The sequence below is a fragment of the Anabrus simplex genome, chromosome 1, assembly GCF_040414725.1.
Source record: "Anabrus simplex isolate iqAnaSimp1 chromosome 1, ASM4041472v1, whole genome shotgun sequence".
Taxonomy (NCBI): domain Eukaryota; kingdom Metazoa; phylum Arthropoda; class Insecta; order Orthoptera; family Tettigoniidae; genus Anabrus; species Anabrus simplex.
The window spans coordinates 350,032,449-350,055,031 of NC_090265.1; the positions used below are offsets into that span (position 1 = coordinate 350,032,449).

Below are 22,583 nucleotides of genomic sequence, written 5' to 3' on the forward strand. Positions count from 1 at the left end.
TACCATTAGCCTACAATGAAAATTCCCTAACCCAGTCTTCATATGAGAAAAGACGTTTGGCGACCTCCCCGTCGCGTTTCTATGGTAACGTTAAAAAGCTATGCAATTTAATACAATCTTGCTCTCAACGTGTACACTACCTAACCTAGAATTATGTTCACAATGTAGAATTCCGTAGAGAAGCACGGGTACATCAGCTAGTTATTTTATAAATACATTGCCATACTAGAGGTTAAAAGAAAAAACAACCTGTACATTTTCCTTTTACTCAACTTCACCAAAACATTTATTGGAAGAGTGGTACAGCTCTTGATTTGTAAAACTTTACCTTTCGCTATGAGTAAACTGCTGACAGGAAAAGTGGTACTCCAAATTTTAGGAATGATAAAAAGCAATTTAAGGAACAAATAACTAAAATGTCTTTGTTAAATATAATTTTAATATATCGTCTGCATATTTCATCAAATGAATAATGAATTCTTGTAAAGCCTGAATTTACAAGAAATGAAACGCGAAACCTTTAATTTAGCAGAATGGGAAAAAATTGACTTAGACCACTTTGGCTCTCAGCAGCTCAAATGTCTGTCTTTGTGTTTGATGCTGCAACTTGGATCGCAGAAGCAGTGAAAGGCGTGGCACCAAATAAGGTATGTCAGTGCTTTCTCACAAAGCCAAGTTTGCCTCACGCCCTGTTGAAGGAACCATAATAATGAACGAAAACAATGATGTGCTTGCTACAACAAACTCTCAAACAGTGTAATTATGGTAATGCCAATGATCGAGAAGTTGAGAGAAAGGCAGTGTTAGAAAACATTGAAGAGTTCGTCACCCATCATCTCCAAGAAAAGTATACAGAAACTGATAGCGCTGATGACGAGAACGACGACTATGAAGAAGATGTTTTATGTAACGTGAAGTCCTACCGACATGTTCTGATTATGATGGTGCTTGTTGTTTTAAGGGGCCTAACATCAAAGGTCATCGGCTCCTTACCGACATGTACTAAGCAAGAATAGATTTATGTTAGTGCTGATGAAATAGTATATAAATAAGTGTGTGATTAGTGTCACTATTGTATCTACTATTGCATAAAATCATACAAATCTACTACTGGCTTATCTAACAGAGGTAAGTTACTTATGATTTTTATTTTATTTTCTCTTTATGAAACTGAATCCTTCACAGAGTGGAAAACTTTCCGGTCCATTGGGTTTCCGCTGAGAACTGGCTTTAGTGTATTAGTCTGATTCCCGCTGCCGCCCCCCCCCCCCCCCCAAAAAAGCAATAATCCTACTTTATCTCAAGATTTATGACTTATAAGCATAGTACGTTTTGTGTTGAATATGAGTTCATGAGCAGATTATGACTTCGTATATGAGAACATTTATTTAATAAATGTGTCAGGAATTTGCCCTAACCGCAGTGCAACAGAACTGGTGAAAGTAATTAATGATACTGAATGTACTATGGATAATGGTCAGCTGACAATTTTAATACTATCGGATCTGACTAAAGCCTTCGACTGTATGGATAAAGGCATACTTCTGGCAAAATTAGCATTTTTAACTTTTCATCCAAGGTGGACAAAATCTTTTCTGTCATATCGTAATCAGTGTGTTTATATCGCAGAAAAAACATTCTCATGGAAGCAGGTTGAGACAAGGTTGTTTCAGGGTTCTGTAATTTAACAATTTTTCATCAAATATTGAAAACTGTAGATATCATCTATACATGGATGATTTACACGTCTATGCTCACATGAAAGTAACCAGTATTCACGAAGCTATAGTACATGTAAAGACCTTGCTCATGTCAAAAGGTGGACTAGACTAAATGAACTCGATCAACCCCGTGAAATGTCTAGCTATAACGATAGGTACATCCAAAACCCATTATCACTTAACGAACGTAAATATCCCCCCCAATGACATTGAATGGAATTATTGTCCCATTTGAAAACAAAGTTAAAGACTTACGATTAATAGTTACAGACCAACTATTTATAATATAAAAGCAGACCCCCTCTTACCTAAGAGATATATGCCAACAGCTTGTATATGCCAACAAGTATTTTGCTCCCTTCACTCAAAAGAATTAAGGATTTACTTCCTTTCAAGGTCAAGAAGTTGCTGGTTCAACAGCTAATAATGCCTCTGTTTGACTATGAGGCATGGCAGACTAAGTGGCACATTCTCTTACAGACTTTCGAGAGCTCAGAATGCTTGTCTCATATTCCAAAATTTCATCATATAACTCAAAATTCCATTGGCTTAAATTAAACTAGCATTGTAGCTATCAGTCTTTGCTCATACTTGAAAAGCAGACCCTTTTTCATCTAACAGATTCATTCTATTTGCTCTCAACCACTCATAACATCCTGACCAGAGCTTCAGCTAACCTAATCCTGAAAATACTGAATTGTTTACAGATGCCATGTGTAGGAAGTGCTTTAAATTCTATAGTCACATCTGTAGAACTGGCAATAATAGACCGACTAAAAAACTAACTATAGTTAACTCAAAAAAGGTAAAGATCAACTGGTTGGAAGAAAAGAAGCAGGATTTACAGGAAATAAATGCTACAGACAATACCATTAAAAAAAATCATAAAGTCTTTGAAATTCTGGTTGCAAATCATAGATTTGTGGAAAAAGCTAAAAAGACCACTGGAAAACAGTGAACAGAAGAATGGAAAAAAAAACACCACAGTAAATTCAGGAAGAGATTTTGGGAGGAGGAGAAGAAGGACGCTAGCGCCTCAACCGTCTGAGCTGAAAAGCCAGGCTGAGTGGCTCAGATGGTTGAGGTGCTGACCTCCTGACTCCAGCTTGGAAGGTTCGATCCTGGCTCAGTCTGGTTGTATTTGAAGGTGCTCAAATATATCAGCCTTGTGTGGATAGATTTACTGGCACATAAAGAACTCCTGTGGAACAAAATTCCGGGGACCATCAAAAGTAGTTAGTGGGATGTACAAACAATATTATTATTACTAGCTGAAACCCATCAAGACATGACTGTCAATGGGGTAAATATTTATTGAAGGATTTCCTTATTCACGACATTCCTTGTGGTTTTTCTTTCACTATTTTCTTTACATCACACGGACACATACAAGTCTTACGGTGATGATGGGATAGGAAATGGCTAGGAGTGGGAAGGAAGTGACCATGGCCTTAATTAAGCTACGGCCCCAACATTTGCCTGGTGTGAAAATAGGAAACCAGGGGAAACCATCTTCTGGACTGCTGAGAGTGGGGTTCGACCCTTCTATCTCCCGAATGCAAGCTGATAGCTACGTGAACCAAACCACGCAGCCCACTGCTCAGTGCATCCCTTGTACCTTTCATTACTATTACAACTTCCTTGAGGTTTATTGATTGCAATACAAAATGCCAAGCGAATTGGAAATTGATGCCTCTTGAAAGAAAAAGGAAGTGTTTTATTGGATATTATTAAGTCAATTTGAGAGATCAGAGCTCTCTGTCCAGCTTTATCTTCCCTTATTTCCAAATCTAGACAATTTTCGTACCTACATGCTTTTTACAATTACAATTAGGCCGTAATCTGGTTCCAGTTTTTTTTTTTTTTTTTTTTTGCTAGCTGCTTTACGTCACACCGACACAGATAGGTCTTATGGCGACGATGGGAAAGGAAAGGCCTAGGAATGGGAAGGAAGCGGCTGTGGCCTTAAGGTACAGCCCTAGCATTTGCCTGGTGTGAAAATGGGAAACCACGGAAAATCATTTTCAGGGCTGCCGACAATGGGGTTCGAACCCGTTATCTCCCGGATGCGAGCTCACAGCTGCGCGCTCCTAACTGCATGGCCAACTCGCCAAGTAGGGTTCCGTTTTGGAGCCGTTGGAAAAGAGTCAGATTTCTAAGGAAGATAACTATGGCTCAAGTTTTACAATAAGAATTTGTGGAGGCAAACCATTAATTCCAATGAATCCAAGAATTATGTAGGAAATTGAAGTAGCTAGCTTTCATCTTCAGTATTAATCCGTTGATGCTAGTGTACAGTTTTGAATTACCGGGTATAAGCTAAATGACTTTCAAATTAATTAAGAATGGCAACTGTTGAGAAAATGATCTCTTTTGCAGAAGTGAACATTTTGCTACAAATTTCAATTGCGATATCATCATGTGCTAAATTTCTGGCTGGTAGTTCAATTACATTTGATCCATCACCATCTACGGAGGGCAGTCACTGTTACCGATTTCTTGCAAAACAAACCAGCGAATTCCATTTCTTCTGTGGTTTTGCCCGCACATTTTTATGTAAGTTAAGTGGCATATTTTGAAAAAGGTTCAAAGAGGAGATTATTTAATATGGTATGCGCCAAAATATACAGTACTCATTTTCCCGCAGTGCGCGTGCGCACGCTTGAGCGTCTGCGTGTTGTTACATCACCATGATGAATTGTTAGTTGTGTAAAGAACGTTGTACTCTGTGATTGGAAGTGACAATGGGTCTCGCGATGGAGGGAAAAGTGTTTATAGTGGAGTATTATTTTCGCTCATACAGAAACGGTTATCAAGGTGGGCCGAGTTTAAATTTAGAGGCGGAACAATATTGTGAACACTTCAATAACCCAGCAGCTAGCAACACAGTTATGCTATCTATTGTTAAAAAAATTTGTCGTACGGGTAGTGTATTGTGTCAGTGCAAGGGAAGGTCTGGTAAGCCAGTAACTGTGTCCACAAATGAAAATCATGGACGTGTACTCAATCAGGTGTTGCAGTCTCCAAAGCGAAGTCTTCGGCAAACAGCCCTGAAATTAAACATCAGCCCTACGTCACTTCGACGATTGTTTAAAGACATAGGTGGATTTCCATACCGAATACAGGTTGGGCAACGATTGACGGAGCACGATAGGCATGTCAAGGTGGAATATTATGCACGATTTTTGGCCATGGTGTACGAGGATCCAGATTTCTTGTTCAACGTGTGGTTCTCCAACGAAAGTCACATTCACTTGGACGGTTTTATCAATCGCCAAACAACTCGCTTTCTTGGTTTCGAGAGGCCAGACACTAAAGTCCAGAAACTGCTACATAGAGTGCGTGAGACGATTTGGTGTGCAGTGTCGGTGTGCTAGGTCCGTATTTCATAGAGAATGATGGTGCACCTCTTACTGTTAACCAGGAACGCTATAGGAACATGGTGATCAGGCAATTTATTCAGGATCTAAGAAGGTTCTGTCATACCAGGAACATGCAGATGAATACACAGTGGTTTCAACAAGAGGAGGCGACCTACCATGGCTATGCTGCAAGAAACCTTTCCAGGACAAGTAATTTCCCGCGGGCCTGAGTTCCCCTAGCCATCACATTCCCCCGATCTCACACCACCTGATGCTTATGTGTGAGGAATGTTAAAGGAGCAAATTTTCAATTGTCCAGATCCACCCAAAACTAGTCTGCATTACGTCAGAAGATCGTCTCGTTCTTCGGGACTCTGCAGCAACCTATGTTCCAGAATATGTTGGAAAATCTGCGTGATCGTTATGAACACTGCCTACAGCGCAATGGAGCACATTTTGAAGATTTACACTATCATCTTGATAAGTAAGGTAATGACAATAAGACTAACATAATTTCCAGTACTGTATATTTTGGCGCATACTGTACTATTATAAATAAATACAGTCTAGAAAACCAAGAATAATGGCCTAGAGGATTTGTTGCGCTGACCACACAACACCTCGTAATCTGCAGGACTTCGGGCTGAGCAGTGGTCGCTTGGTAGGCCACGGCCTTTGCGGATCGGCATAACTATACAGGGTGAACAAGAAAATGCCGCACTTGGAGGTCAGCATGCGATTCCTCATACCACCGCAAGACAAAAGTTTCTATAGCCAAATTGGAATTGGTGCTGTTGGAAAACAAGTCGAAAATGAGAAGCTGGCAACACTGTCACATCCTGCAGCACATCGGAATGTAATAGAGAAATGTGCATCATCCCGGTCTACCATACCCGCCGTCGCAGCTCACCGAGTGGAAGGCTGGGTTATCAAACTCACATGCACCATGGAGCTACGTCTCGAGTCTACAGGTTGATTTTTTCTTTTGTGTGTGTGACGTCAGGTCCCTAATTCCCATCGAGTAACTGAGTTTGTAAGCATGACATCCTGTTGTCACATGACAATCGTAGAACATCATGACAGTGTGTTCCATTCAACTGAATGCATGAGTTGACTAACCACGCAGTGCACAACCATAATCGGTCCTGTCAAGTGCATGTAGGGCAGCTTCTTGATGGAGTATACAAACGGCGAATATCTCGATATGCTTTTAGTGTTGGGTGCATCCGATAACCAAGCTTTTGCTGCTGCTTGTGAGTATGCAGCACGGTATCCTCAAAGGCGCCATCCTGATAAGAATGTTTCTCGTCACCTTGAGCAACGCCTGCGGGAAACCGGTAATCTTCGTTCACAAGTAGTGGACAGAGGTCGTCCAAGAACTAGACGTACTTCACAAACAGAGGACGACATTCTTGAAGCCGTTCACCAATCACCTTGGCGAAGTACCCGTGATATTGGAAGGCAGTTCCAGGTATCTCAAACACTGATTGTTGATGTATTGCACGATGAAAAACTGCATCCATATCATTACATGTTAACTCAACACCAGCGGCCAGAAGACCGCATTCAATGAGTACAGTTCTGTGAATGGCTTTTGCAACAAGTTGAAGATAACGAACTTTTATAATGTGATATGGACTGACGAATGTAGCTTCACTCGGGAAGGTATTTTCAACCATCACAACAGTCATTCTTGATCTGACAACAACCCACATCACCTGTGAACATGACTTTCAGGCATGCTTTGGCATAAACCTGTGGGCTGGAATCATGGGAGGAGTGCTTTTAGGCCCTTACCTATTGCCGGACAAGTTGAATGCGCCCCGCTGTCATACGTTTCTGGGCAATACTTTGCTTGGCGCTTTAGAAAACGTTCTACTTGGTGTTCAGCGCCAGCTTTGGTTTCAGCATGATGGTGCACCGCCACACTTTGGAACGACTGTGCGTAACTGGTTAAATGAAGCGTTTCCAGGGAAATGGATTGGTCGTGGAGGTCCAATGTTCTGGCCTCCACGTTCCCTGAACCTTAATCAACTAAATTTTTATTTGTGGGGACACTTGCAGGAACATGTTTATATACTCCACCCATGGATGTACAAGACCTAATAGCTCGCGTGCATGCTGCATCGACAATGGTGGATGCAGGTGTGTTGCGTAGGGTAGTATGCTCCAACGAGTGGCGAAATGTTTGCAAATGCAAGGTGGTCACTTTGAACAACTGCTGTGAAGTGAACGTTGCTCATAAGTGTACGTACCGGCTATGTGAAGATAAGACTGGACGCCACACATACACTATGGAATTATTGTGCGTAGTATAATGGGCAATCCAGTGTAGCCTACCTACTGTACTGTGTTGTGTTTCCTTGTACCGCATTGGATAGAGACGATGCTACTGTATCCACTATTATGTTCTATGTACAGACTTTATTTGTGCCATGGACAAAACAAAGTGGTCGTTTACGCCTGTAAGAAGTTCATGTTATGTTTGAATTTTTAAATAAAGGTAACTGTAACAGTAAGACTGAACATAGTGTATTGAGTGTATTGCATAGTGGAGGTGTACATTGGATACAATTTGATACATTAACTGAAAAAAAAAAAATTGGCACGAACGAGACTCGAACATCGGCACGTCCACACAACCGGCATTTATGGGATTATCTCGTCTCACTTAGCTAATGAGACAGCTCCGGCAGAGTGCCGAGTTTATGCGACCTGTGCTTGGCCACGCCGTTACAGCCTTGCCAGAGCCTCGTTACTTAACTTGCATTTCTATTAAACCTATTGGTGAGACTAGGTTTTGCAAGATAAACTTATGTTGTGAATTTCTACGAGAAACCGCATTACATGTAACTAATCTCATGATAAGACCCATATTGAAATTTGCTATATGCTTACAATATAGTGATTATTTTAATCCACCTATTAAATACAAATTGGTTTTGTATTGCTAGTTCATAATACTACAACACGAATTTACAGGGACATGTTTCGCTCTATTTACAAGCATCTTCAGCCTACATGATTGTCTTAAGATTAAGACCTGTCATATTTGGATTGTTTTTACAAATTTCTTTTTTTTTTTTTTTTTTAATTCTCAACATCGGAAGTTACTGTGTTCCAGAAATCAATGGATTTTAGAAAAAATGGTTCCTATATTTTAACCTTCAGTTTATATTTATGACTCAAATTTAAGCCATATTACAGTTGATTTAATCAACCACAGCATTGTGAAAACAATTTTAGCCAAATTTTCAAATTGGAGCTGCTATGTTTTGGACGTCAATGTATTTTAGAATAAGGATTACTCCAATTCAACATTGTAATTGTGAAAACAAATTTAACCAAAAAATTTTTAAATTGTAGTTACTATGTTTTGGACATCAATGTATTTTAGAATTAAGGGTTACTTCAATTCAACATTGTAATTCATATTGTCATACTTTTAATGTGTACATAATTTTTATGTTTTTTACATATTATTACTAAACATAGATTAATACCCAATCAAAAAAAAAAAAAAAAAAAAAAAATTTGTAAAACCAATCCAAATATGACAGGTCTTAACCTTGAGACAATCATGTAGGCTGAAGATGCTTGTAAATAGAGCGAAACATGTCCCTGTAAATTTGTGTTGTAGTATTATGAACAAATACAGTAGACACAATACACGACACTGAGCGAGATATCGAGGGACAGCTATTGGAGCTCACTCTAGCGGATAGACCTGAACGGTACTGATTCTGTCATAAGAGCACGTGTATTTTTGTGTGAAGTTTTTGGTGTTATTTATGCGTTTTCAGTGAGTTGACATAATTAAATAGTAGCGTGTGTCATTCCTTGATATCTCCTCTCAACATGAGGGGAAAGGTATGTGCTGTGTTTGGCTGCAGTAATTACGTAGTAGAGAAAAAATGCGTGCTCGTTCTTCAGGTTCCCTCGTGACAAGAACATGTAAGTAATATTGTGTTTGCATATATATTCTTCCAGTGACAGAGATTTTTATAGTACTTCATAATCTTCTGACCTGCTCGACCCATGTTTTAACGGGCTTAAAATATAATACGCATATTTTATTGTATAGTGCAGCAGTTAACCTTCAATACTGATGTGTTGTTGTAGGTGTGATCTGTGGGTTGTGAAATGTCACAGTAGCATACAAGAAAGAAGGGACTGATGCTTGTATAAGAATTATAAGATCTGTTCAGATCATTTCCAGGCCAGCGACTTTAAAAATCCTCAACTATACAGCCAAGGGTATGTTACATTTTTACTCTAATTGTACGTAAATATTCCTCAAAGCATCACTATCGACAACATTTTCAAACTTTTCTTTCTTTTATCCCTCTTCTCAGATTAAAGCCGGGATTTTATAGATTTTCTTTCTGTTAGTAGGCTTCATGTTAAGAGAAAAATTGTCCAGCTATTAAATGTTAATTCATTGCATCATATGTGTAAGGAATGTGCAGATTTTTTTATTGACAAATGTCTTAATGTGATGATACATTGTTTTTAAATGAGGAAAAAAGGCAAATCCAACCGTAAGATTTCAGGCAGGTATGCTAAAGCTAAAAAAGTAATGCATAAATGAAAGATCAAGCCATTTCACAGCAGTCCGTTTCACACCTTGTTTATATGTCTAATTTCAGTCTTTGAATAATAAACTTTTAAATAATTCTTCAATCATTTATCCAGAATTGCTTAGCAACTTCGAAGTTAATATCTCAATACCACTTTCTTTCTAGACGTAATTTATTTATCCATTTCCGTATATACATTTCCACTGATATTTGAATTTAGCGCGATTTGTTCAGGTCAAGTCACTAGGAGCGCCACCGTCGAATTGTCTCCCATTTTAGCAAGGCGAAATCCGTAAGTGTCGTGTATTGTCTCTACTGTATTTGTTATGAACTAGCAACACAAAACCAATTTGTATTGAATAGGTGGATTAAAATAATCACTATATAGAGAAACCGCATGCCGACCTCCACGTGCGGCATTTTTTGTTCACCCTGTATAGTTTCAGGAAGTACCACTGGTCTTATGTGCTTACTACCAATTGCAGACAGACAGTTCCTGCAACCTGTCCTTGCAACGCTGTACGCCATTACAGCGTTGCCAGAGCCTCATTTCTTAACTCGCATTTCTATTAAACCTACTGGAGGGACTAGGTTTAGCAAAATGAACTTTTGTCGTGAATTTTGACAAGGAACCGCATTACATAAAATCAACTTCATGGTCCGTATCGCACTTTAACAGATTCACAACTAAGTATTTTTTATTTTCCACTTTGTCGATACATTAATTGCTTAAGGCAACTTATTGGTTAAAAGTGGTACATGTTTAGTATATTATTAACATCTTCAGCCACATAACACTGTTTAGATGAAAAATTCATGTACTAACAACATACCAATGCTTGAGAGGAAGTGTCCTTAAAATTAACATAAGATTAAATGATAACATTCAAAACAAAATACTCAAAAGAAAATATATAAATTATTTCTACAATTGAAAGCAGTTGTCAAGGAAACACTTTTACAATAGTCCATAGTGAATATGTCCTAATGAATATTCTTTTCTTAACAAGTTCATGAAAAAAAAAAGGACACTTTATAAATTAAAAATTATAAATTTATAACTAATTGTCAAAATGAAGAAATCTAGATTTCATAATGTGGCTCCTATTACTAATGCAGATGAAAATATCACTAATTCCTAGTAGTCAATTCTTTTTAAACCCGCTTTCCTCTTGAACAGTATCTTCTGTCTTTTTTACGATCTTGTGTCTGTTGTAGTAGTGATGTGTTCTTTCTTGTTCACGTACTTGAGGAGATGGAGGAGCAGGGGATATTTGTGTGTCAATAACTTCCTTGTTGTTACCTTCAGCTTCAAAGGAGGAGGAATACGTCGTAGGGCTATCTGGAGGTGGATTTTCTTCCAGTGCATTATATTGTAGCTAGTGTGTTCAACAGAATTATCTTCTCTTTTTTCAATATCTGTTTACCCCATGAACAAAAATGGGAATTCTCAGAAGTCACCAGAAATAGTTCTAGGGAAGTTTCCATCAGAAGAAACAAGGAACAATTCGACCTCGAAGCCTTCAACCCCTCCAACCTCCTAAGACCTAAAACATATGCGAGAACCAGTCAACGTCGAACTATGTTGCACAACCCATATGCCCTGTACCTTCCTTTCGATGTGAACTGTTGTACGCGTACGCTTTATGTTCACAACATGTTGAGATTTATTGTGAAGTGGAAGAAGAAAAAATAGGGTGTTTGCGGCAATGCCCAAAGAAAATTCATCAAAATCCTACTGGCTGAAGCAGTGGATCACAGGGGATCCCAATTTCACTATGGATGGAAGGGTAATCTGTCAAGCTTGCAGTAAGGAGGTAAGTTAGTTTGTTCCTTTTATCTTACCTGCCTACCTGTGTTGGGGCGACGTAAAACAATTTGTAAAAAAAAAAAAAAAAAGACAAATTACATTGTCCCTATATCTTAAATTTCAAGAGTTGGGCCAATTTGCAGTAATGCTTAGTATATATCATGCATTTCTTTCATAAAGAAAAAGACTATTAGAGATGATGTTTCTAGAAGTATGTACAAAACTTTAAAGTAGGAGCAAGGGAATTAGTAGTTTACATGGAAATATGTCCTCAAGGATTTTCAGTTATAATTTGGCAGTATTGTGTCGAGTTCACCGGGTGAAAAATATAATAAAAAAGAAGTGAGACGATAGTAGCATAGAGGAGAGAAACGTCCTTTATGCTTGCCAAGAACCCACCAAGCTGGCCCTAGCAGTATTCTCACTTATATACAAGAATGAAAGCAAAACTTGGACATTACAGCACAGTGGTAAAGCCAGAGGATCTGTACGCTTCAGAGAGTCTGACAATGAATAAAAAGGGTGAGCTTCAAGATCTCAAAAAAAAGGAGAGGAGAATCTTAAGGAAAATTTTAGGACCACCGAAAAATGCTAATGGGGAGTGGACGAATATAAAAAGTGATGATCTCTACAAATACACAGAAAAAATCACTGTCACCATGCGAAAGCGAAGGCTAAAATTTTATGGGCATCTAGAAAGAATGGATGAGAAACGGCTAACTAAGAAAATAAAGTACATCACTGGACTGAAAGCTTCAATGAAGTGGGTAGAAGAGGTAAAAAGAGATTCAATAGAAAGTGGACTTACAATGGATATGATTCACAACAGAAAAGAATTTAGAAGCCGAGTGGACAGCATTCCAGGAGAAACCACCAAAATGCAAACCTAAATTGGTCATATCTTAGAAAGAAAGGAAGATTAGAAGTAAAAGGATGAAGAGGTTCTGGGAGGACGAGGAGAAGAAGAAAAGGAGAAAGCCTTAGGTTCAATGTGGTCCATAGGCAGGCAAATTCGGAAACAATAAGAATGAAAATGAAGGCACTATAAATCTCAGATTTGTGAACATTTTATTTGTTTCTATTCGCCAGCTTTGGTCAGCCAGGTCAGCTGTCATGAAGACTATTTTTTGTTGCCTGCAATAGATTCTGCATCATGTGTGCCCACAAGGCTGCCACCCTCGTTGAAAATTAAAAACCGCGTAATTTGAAGTTTTCGTGACATGCTCCCCATAATCTTATTTTTATCACAATTTAATAAGACTCTTGAGGGGATGCTAGAGGCTTGTTAACCTGGGAGATTACACCCCTCAGACTCTCTTTGCCCCCCCCCCAATCACCAAGCACAACGGTTACTAACCGGACCGCACCAATCCAGACCAACGGACTTTTCGCTGGCCTGATCTTGTAAAGATAGTCTTGGCAACCTTGTAAAACACGCAGTGGCATCGTCCTAGCTGGACTGCATTGGATCTGCAACCTGTGTTTCACGAAGGCTTAGCAGCAGTGTAATAGAATTCAAGATATTTTTTATATATATTTTGCAAGTTGCTTTACGTCGCACCGACACATATAGGTCTTCTGGCGATGATGGGATAGGAAAGGCCTAGGAGCTGGAAGGCAACGGCCATGGCCTTAATTAAGGTACAGCCCCAGCATTTGCCTGGTGTGAAAATGAGAAACCACTGAAAACCATCTTCAGGGCTGCCGACAGTGGGATTCGAACCCACTATCTCCCGAATGCAAGCTCACAGCCGCGCGCCTCTAACCGCACGGCCAACTCGCCTGGTAGTACTGAGATCATGTGACAACCCCGGTATTGAAAATACATGCAGCAAGAAAATAGTATTTCTTCTCTCAATAGAAAGATCTGTTGAAAAGCATCCTCCAGTAACCCTCAATAAATTTTGTTTACTATTTGTTTTACATCGGACTGACGCTGACAAGTCTTACGGTACAAATGGAATACAAAAGAACTTAGACCAAGGTAAAAGCTACCGTAACCTTGGTACAGCCCTTGCATTTGCCTAGCATTCAATATACAATAGTTCTCACTATCATGGGGTATGCAATTTTGAAAATATTAACTAATGACCTATAATTTTCCCTACCTTCTGTTTAAATAAAACATCACGTGTATTTTTTGAAAGAAACAAAAAATCTCCTCCTACACCGAACAAGGAACTATGTGAAACAAGGTTAGAGTAATAAACTTGATATCTTCGGGAAAGCAACCTAAAAATACCATGGTCTATTAAACTGGGCCTGCATCAATGTATTCAAGATTAAAATTAATACATTTTTAAAAAAGTAAAACACAGTATGCCAAGGTGTTTTCCAAGGCTACCGTACAAGATTCTGCTAACCTGTAGTCTTAATAAAATAACATGACAATGAGTCATCAGCCAATATAGCTTACTTACGGAGAAAAATAAATGACAAGCTTGAAAAAATGTGAGTTTATACGCTTTACAATGTGCTTTATAAGAACGAAGCAATGCCCATACACGGACAAAAATATAAAATAATCCAACATTCTGAGAAATGTCAAAAGGATACTCTCCATTGCGGATGAAGACATGGTTGAAAATTCGTTGTTGACCAACACTACAGTAAAATACCGTTTTTCCGAAATAAAATAACCAAGAACTGTCACCTAGTTATTCTTATACAGCACAGATAACCACAGCAGAAATATACTGCGAAACAAACATTCCCAAAAACAAAGAGAGGCCCAAAAACACAAAGTTCTCGGAACTACAACTCCACTTGCTCCAAAGAGAATAAGTAGACTTGCTCTAGTACTTATACTTAACGTTGACGCTTATCCTCACATTCTCTTTGCTTAAAATAGTGATGGGTCGTTCATGAACGAAATGACTCTTTTGAACGACTCATTGGAGAGAGCTGCTCAGAGCTAGCTCCCTCAATGACAGTCGACCAACGAGCTAGAATAACATAGATAGGCAGAAGCGCTGCCTGGGTGAACCTAATAGAACAAACGTTCGCCATGTTTCCTGTTGTCACACATCAAGGGGGCATGGCCTTTAAATGACGTAAGGTGTAGAAAATGCGCATTTTAGAATCGCTGGGGGAGAATTAAAGTCCGTTGCCGAAAGCTTGAAGCATGAAAGCGAATACCGCCACTTCATCATATTGCGGCACGAGGCCAATATCACGATCAGTTGATTGTAGGGCTGCGTTCATAAAATACGACTCCGAGTAGAGTTGGAGTAGAGTAGAGTATCACGGAGTAACTGGTAAAGTTAACTCTGAGTACCGGTATTTCGTGAACGCTTCGAGTGAATACAGAGTAACAGAATATGGCTAACCAATTAAGGAAGGTTATTTGTTTGACCATAACCTCATTTGCGAGGAATTTAATGTCTAATTTCCAGGCGAGTTTCTTCATAGCAGCATGCTATATGAGTTATTACTACTTTCACCACCAAGTTGTGCCTTAAAACAGTATCCGTTATTCTTTACCTCGTAGGAACAATCTGATTACATTGATGATGAATACCAATACATCGGCTCCGCACTGATGCACGATAAGCCATTTAGGACAACTAACTGTAAAGATTATGTTGTTAACAACTACGACGAAACTGAATTTAAACAACATTTCCGATTGCCGGATCAGCATTCGAACATCTAATCAGAGTCATTGGCCCTAAACTTTCTAAATCCAAAATCGGGGAACGAGGAAGACCATTGCAAGACCCACGAAAAAAAATTTCTGGTTGTAATTTGGCTCTTAGCACCTGATTCGTACAGATCGGTTTCGTGAGAATTATAAATGCACTGTGTGGTATTTCTGATCGTATAATTAAATGGTCTCATTCAGAAGGTCATCTAAAATATTAAAAAGTTACGTTGCATTTTCCCAAGGAAATCTCATAAAGTTGAGGTTAATAAATCAGCTGCTCATTCATAACATGGGTTTTCTTATAAAAATTCAATCATGTTATTTCCGCCGGTTATTAAAATTGGCACGGTGCCTATTTTTCCTGTTTTAAACGAAAATATCCCCTTCTTTATTCAATACATAACGCCCTTCTTTGTCAACAACTGAAAATAGGCTAATTTGAATTCATTGCCATGTCAATATAGCCGCAGTTAATATTTTTCACCGCCACCAATGAATGCATTACTGCGCATGTCGAGTTAAATCTACCCACCTATTTACGCAGAGTAAAAAGAGTATACTCTAAGTTAACTCGAAAGCATTTTCTGAACGCCTTGTAGAGTTAACTCTTTACTTTTATGAACGGATAGAGTTAACTCCGAGTTTACTCGGAGTTGGAGAGTAGTATTTTGTGAACGCAACCCTAGTTCGAAATCATCGCACAGTGACATACGAATAGGCCTCGAAATCGGAACAAGAGCGTTACCCTGCTTGGCTGTTGTGGTTAGGCGTAAATTAGAATAAAAACGATGGACATATATATTTATGACAGGACCTATAATAGGTTACAACCTCATTCTGTTAATATTTTTAAAATTATTGCATCCTCATGAGTACTGTGTTCCTTTCTTAATCTGTTTACCCTCCCGGGTTGGTTTTTCCCACGGACTAAGCGACGGATCCCACCTCTACCACCTCAAGGACAGTGTTCTGGAGCGTGAGACATTGGGTCGGGGGATACAACTGTGGGGGAGTGCTGCACCTGCTATGCTGAAAAGGGGCCTTGTGGGGGGAGGAGAAGGAAGCGGCCGTGGCCTTAAGTTAGGTACCATCCCGGCATTTGTCTGGAGGAGAAGTGGGAAACCACGGAAAATCACTTCGAGGATGGCTGAGGTGGGAGTCGAACCCACTTCTACTCAGTTGACCTCCCCAGGCTGATAGAATCTCGTTACAGCCCTCGTGCCCCTTTTCAAATTTCGTGGCGGAGCTGGGAATCGAACCCGGGCTTCCAGGGGTGGCAGCTGCTCACGCTAACCAGTGCACCACAGAGGCGGCCCATGAATACTTTACCACAATAATCGTTTAGTGTAATTATTTATTATAATATAGGGGTGATATCATGTTTCTCCCATTACCATATCATACTGGGATTACTAGCTTGAAAGTTGTCCATTATGAAGTGTGGCGTAGTTTTAAAAACCAAGGCAACAGACATCTACAATAAAGGCTGTATACATTTCAAAAATAGCAGTAAAATGCTGTATTTATCATACTTGGTGTACGTTTGAACGAAATAAGTGATTTTTTGTGGTTACGTTTTCTTGGTGGTGGGCGTTCCATTTCCTTTATTTGTAAATGTGAATGAAAATTAAATAGGGCTGGAAATGTACAGAGCATAAGCAACTGAATTGAGTGGGATACCATTTATCTCTTTTCGCCCTCACAACGCATTGTTCAGTTAATTCCTTGTTCTTTAAACGGAATCTGAAACAAAATTCGACAAATAATTACCGTGGCTATCCGTACTTTCGTTAAGTAAACAATAAAATGGATTTAATTACAAACAGGAATTACAAAAAGGAATCTCGGCTATAATTCAGTAATACTTACTTAAAGTACGATATATCCTTGGTTTTATTACTCCGATTAGTACAACCATACGCTGAGCTTACGGCTGGCATTCTTGAAAGCGAGAATCTATCTTTTCACTTCTTAAAACTTAGGGAATTAAATTGGCATGCACGATCTCCCTGTCACCTCAACATATGCTCTCGCGCCAATTCGCTTTGTTTTGACAACCGTTAACATGGCTGCCCCATATCAACTTGCTTCAAGCAGGTAGCGCTGATGTCAGGTATACAACCCCTCTATGTTATTCTAGCTCGTTGGAGTCGACTCTTGTAAGAGCTAGCTCCCTCCTTGCTTCTTGAGAGCTAGTCGTTCAATTACGAGTCGGCTAATGCAAGACCGACTACAAAATATCAGACCGTAATATCAAAACCAAGATGGTGGACGTCGTGGGCACAGTAGCTACCGACTGATGAAGGTTAGGATAGCACGCAATAACTTCATTTCGACGATAAACCAACTCACGATTTTCAGAGATGACGGAATTTAGTCCCAAAGGAGTTCTTTTACCTGCCAGTAAATTTACCGACACGAGGCTGACGTATTTGAGCACTTTCAAATACTACCAGACTGAGCCGGGATCAAACCCGCCAAGTTGGGGTCAGAAGGCCAGAGCTTCATTCGCCTGAGCCACTCAGCCTGGCGTCACATTAAATTACTTGTGTTGATACCACTGAAAAAGCTACACAATATCTGGTTCAATCCGTCAGACATTAAGAAATGATCACGTACATATTTTGCTAACGGTGGTAGGTATTTTAACATGATAAATTTAACATCATAAGGAAAATCACTGTTGCACTTATGAAAACGCTTCGCGAACAAGTACTCATCACATATAATCAACTAGAATCACGCATATTCTGCTAGAATAGATGGACAGCCCCACAGCAATAGAGAACAACAAGCTGATTATTTCGAAATTTCACTTAGTCAAATAACGTTTTCTCTTAGATTACACTTCGCTGGATAAATGGAAATACATTATAAAACTGTTAAAATGATATTTATAACATCATTTTGAATATTTAAAAATAATTTAAGGTGCGGAATTCCTCAATTTATTCATTCTCATAAGAACTATGAAACATAACGTGTTGCCTTAGTTCCGAAGTGGTGGAAAATTTCTAATGTTCAGCACTCGATGAAATTGAAGTACATCCGAAATGATTATGCCAGCCCAATGAACAGTCCCGGTGTTGTTAAGCCTTCCTTACTGGAAACTCTTAAATCATATATTGACATATGATATAGTAGCACTTCCAACCCTGGTGGTAAACTTAGCAATGAAGCGTTCAGACACTAAATATATAATACGATTTTCCCCATTGAATGACATGAGTAATACAACTCTATTGACTCTAAACAATGATGTCTTTAACCTACATGGACGAGCTACATTTTGGTGTAGACTGCTTGATAAAAGATATCCACAGCATGAATCGGAAGGTATTGGTACAATAAAACCCCTGAGTTATAAACAAAGCTAATCCCTGCAAATCCCCCCTGTGGGTGGGGGCGGTAGAGTAACACCCACTTTTTCCTGCCTGTCGTAAGAGGCGACTAAAAGGGGCCCCACGGGCTATGAACTTTGGAGCGACCACGGGGCCCTCAGCTGAGTCTTGGCATTGCTTCCACTTACTTGTGCCAGGCTCCTCACTTTCATCTATCATATCCGGCCTCCCTTGGCCAACACTTGTTCTTTTCAGACCCCGATGGTATTACGTACGGATGCCTAGGGAGTCTTTCATTTTCATGCCCTTCGTGGCCCTTGTCTTCCTTCGGCCGATACCTTCATTTTTCGAAGTGTCGGATCCCTTCCATTCTTTCTCTGTAAGTAGTGTTATATAGAGGATGGTTGCCTAGATGTATTTCCTCTTAAAACAATCATCACCACCACCACCATCCCTGAAAGTCACCATTTCTTCTGTGTAACAGTGTTCAGATTTCTGCATCTGTCACACTATAAGTTCTGTCATACACCATGATCTAACCAAATGTTCCCGCAGGCAAGCACAGATTCTTTCAAAATACAATTGCATCTAAATCACACGACACTTTGAAGCACATAGACACTGAAGGAACATCACTATATCAGTTATCACTATCTAAATGAATTGTCTTTTCGAGGAATACGAATAGGTCAACCATTTAGAACTAGAAAAAATAGTCTTCCCTAATCTCAAATTTACTCTCAGATGACATATGCACACTACTGTTTTGTAGAAATATTCACGATGTATGTTCCTAATCCACTTCTCCATTAATGTTTTATTCCTTAGAGAACTTAAGAATAGATGTATGAGAGGCATTGCCATAGTTCGATTTAAATCCGGTTCACAGCACGATCAAAACTAACATATTCTCACATGACTGCGTATAATTCCAGATCCTAGTGACCAGTGACCCATATAAATACACTCACACTTATATTCTACATAGAAACTAATACTTATCGTCAACTTACATGAAATTACTCCAACTGAATGAGAAAACTAAAACGAATAGGCTCACCGTTACGGTTGAAAGAGATCTTCCCTAACCACAAATTTTGGTTACACACATAGCCTACGATAGTTTGGTCTTTGAGTTCCAAATTTTCCCGGTGAATATTCCTTATCCATTTCTCCTGTAGAGATCTATCTTCAGGGAATTCAAAAACTTCAGCAACGATATAATTAGATCTACAACCACGAACGCAGCAAGAACGACCCATTTTGTGCTATGTTACAGCACGACAATATAAACACTATCATACATCAAAAATACCATCATATAAATTCCTAACAAAACACCATACTGATAAACCGTTACAGATTACTATTTTACCAAACATACACTTCATACTTCAATAACTCGATCAAAATAACACTCTTCAACAGAATATAAACACAGATATGAACCAACCACATGTCTCAAACGCTCGCCCACGAAGTCGCCATTTTCCTCCTAATCGATAGTAACATTAAGGTCTGATATATTGTAGTCGGTCTTGGTCTGATATATTGAAGTCGGTCTTGGCTAATGCTTATGCTCAAAGAGAATGAACTAACTAGTTCATTTGAACGACTCGTTTATTCGAAATGGTAAGAGTTCGTTCAAATATATTGAACGGAGCGTTCGAACGAGCAAATCAATCAATCAATCAATCAATCAATCAATCAATCAATCAATCAATCAATCAATCAATCACTACATCACTACTGATCTGCATTCAGGGCAGTCGTCCGGGTGGCAGATTCCCTACCTGTTGTTTTCCTAACCTTTTCTAAACCCTTTCATTCCCAGTGTTGTTCCTAGACAACAACGGGCGGCCCAGATTGGCTGCGCAGTTTCCCCTCGTCCTGCTCGTGACGTCATCACAGGAGCACCGTGACTGTGTAGCATTCAACCGCACGTGTATCTCATTTCGTTGTTTGTATATGTCTGTCTTATAAAGAAAGGATTTCCACGTAACAACTATAGGCTACGTAATTTCTTTCCGCATATTGCTGTTGGTTTATATAGGCTAGTGGCCTACTGTATTTTGCGTAGTGTGTGTGTCGTAGTTCGTTTCTATTATATCTCTGTTAAGTTGCTGTGTTTCGTGCAGTGAGGTGCACTTATTTTCTTTTCGTTACTTACGTGAACAGTGTAATAGTAGCTGGAGTGAAATTTGAGTGTTCATAGTACAGTATGATTGCGATAGAAAACTGTGCCGTTAATGATTCACGACCGAGCTCGATAGCTGCAGTCGCTTAAGTGCGGCCAGTATCCAGTATTCGGGAGATAGTGGGTTCGAACCCCACTGCCGGCAGCCCTGAAGATGGTTTTCCGTGGTTTCCCATTTTCACACCAGGCAAATGCTGGGGCTGTACCTTAATTAAGGCCACGGACTCTTCCTTCCCATTCCTAGGCCTTTCCTGTCCCATCGTCGCCATAAGACCTATCTGTGTCGGTGTGACGTAAATAAATAGCAAAAAAAGAAATCACCGCAATCTACAGCGACACCTGATTGTTCAGCAGAGGGATTTCGGTACGGTACCTCGCCGGCTAGATCGCCGACCTTGAAAGAAAATATGACAGTTAAATGCGAAGTCCCACTGCGGAAATGCTTTCCATTTCTTCTGGTATAGCCCCTGTGGGATGGATAGAAATGTTATCTCGGGGAGGTCTACTAGTTCCATCGTTAGAATGGTAAACCAAATAACGGAATTTGAGTAAATTTTCAGGGACACTCACGGACGAGCTGAACTGTGACGCATACCTAATAATTATACGTAAAGTGTCAAATAATTAGCAGTAAATTCCCCGCTGTACTACCAGAAATATTAAAAATGATTGTTAGAACGAGAATATTTATACGCATACGACAAACGAACATTCGGACAAGAACTGAAAAATCCATAGCAGCTCATCGGCGAAAGGCACGACAATGGATTTCATCTTCAAAAGCAACCACTTCATGACATCTAATCTCACAGGTAGGACTGTGTTCTAATGAAGTGTTTTTCCTGTTCTTATTGTTTAATTTTTAAAAAGTAGACTATCTATGCGGAGCCTCCATGGCTCAGACGGCAGCGCGTCGCACATTGTATCGAATCCCATATCTAGGTGGAAAAAATTCACTGCCGCAAATCAAAGCGAAACCTGGCTCATTAGATAGCGAACAAACCAGGTGGTGATCTTCGGTTTTCCTTTCCGCTTTCTGGTGCGTAGGAGGGAGGAGACAGGTGCCGAAACGTCTTCCTGGCAGTTATCAGCTCAGTTGATTGGAGGTGTCGGAGTGAACAGAACGTTGTGTTTCTAGTGAGTTCAACGAGGTGTTGTCTTCTGTGGCTCGTGGAAAAGTGAAACGAGGTATGTGTTCTCACTTTTTTGCGTAATAGAAGCGTTCTGCACTAAATAAATTATTTACAATGTGTTGTAAAAGGAAGCGGTTGTAGAAAATTAGATTGTTTTCAGACATTGATCGAGATAAACTTTATGAGTGCCTCATAGTGCCACTTTACTTTAAACGTCATTCGGTGGTAAATGTAACGTAGATTCAGGATCTGTAGTGGTTTGGTTACGTACGAATGTGCATGATGGTTTATTTTCAGTGACTATGTGGGCGTTACGGCGAGAAGAATTTTTCAACGCGTGGCGGTCGTGTCGTACAGAGGGGCGTTCAGAAGTCATATTTCAATATGTTATGAATAAATTTGAGCCCACAACTCTTACTGACACTTAGGTTCAGGAGCTACGAAACAAAATTAAGTTGATATCCCATAATATTAACAAGAAAAGGGAGAGTGCAGGAAGAAGAGAACAACGATTCCGAGAAAAATTCAGTGATTGGTTAAATGGGACGGATTTCATCGTGTTATGTGAAACAGATGACATTGATCCATCGTATGACCTGAAAACAAGTTGTGTCCCTAACAAATTCGTCCGTCATCCTAAGGAAATTAAGGACTGCCGTAAAGACGAAGAAGCAAAAAGTTTGTGATATTACCGAATCGCGTAGTTTGGAATGGAATGGAATGGCGTATGGCTTTTAGTGCCGGGAGTGTCCGAGGACAAGTTCGGCTCGCCAGATGCAGGTCTTTCGATCCG

The 22,583-nt window shown here is 39.6% G+C and overlaps 1 protein-coding gene across 1 annotated transcript in view; it reads right to left on the reverse strand.

The window, feature by feature from the left end:
• Chmp1 (charged multivesicular body protein 1) overlaps nucleotides 1-14,239 on the reverse strand; it is a 76,437-nt gene extending 62,198 nt beyond the window's left edge. The window contains exon 1 of the mRNA XM_067134887.2: nucleotides 14,030-14,239. Within this exon, the coding sequence (XP_066990988.1) occupies nucleotides 14,030-14,051 (22 nt within the window). The 5' untranslated portion in view covers nucleotides 14,052-14,239. The remainder of the gene's footprint in view (nucleotides 1-14,029) is intronic.
• Nucleotides 14,240-22,583: the final 8,344 nt, after the last annotated feature.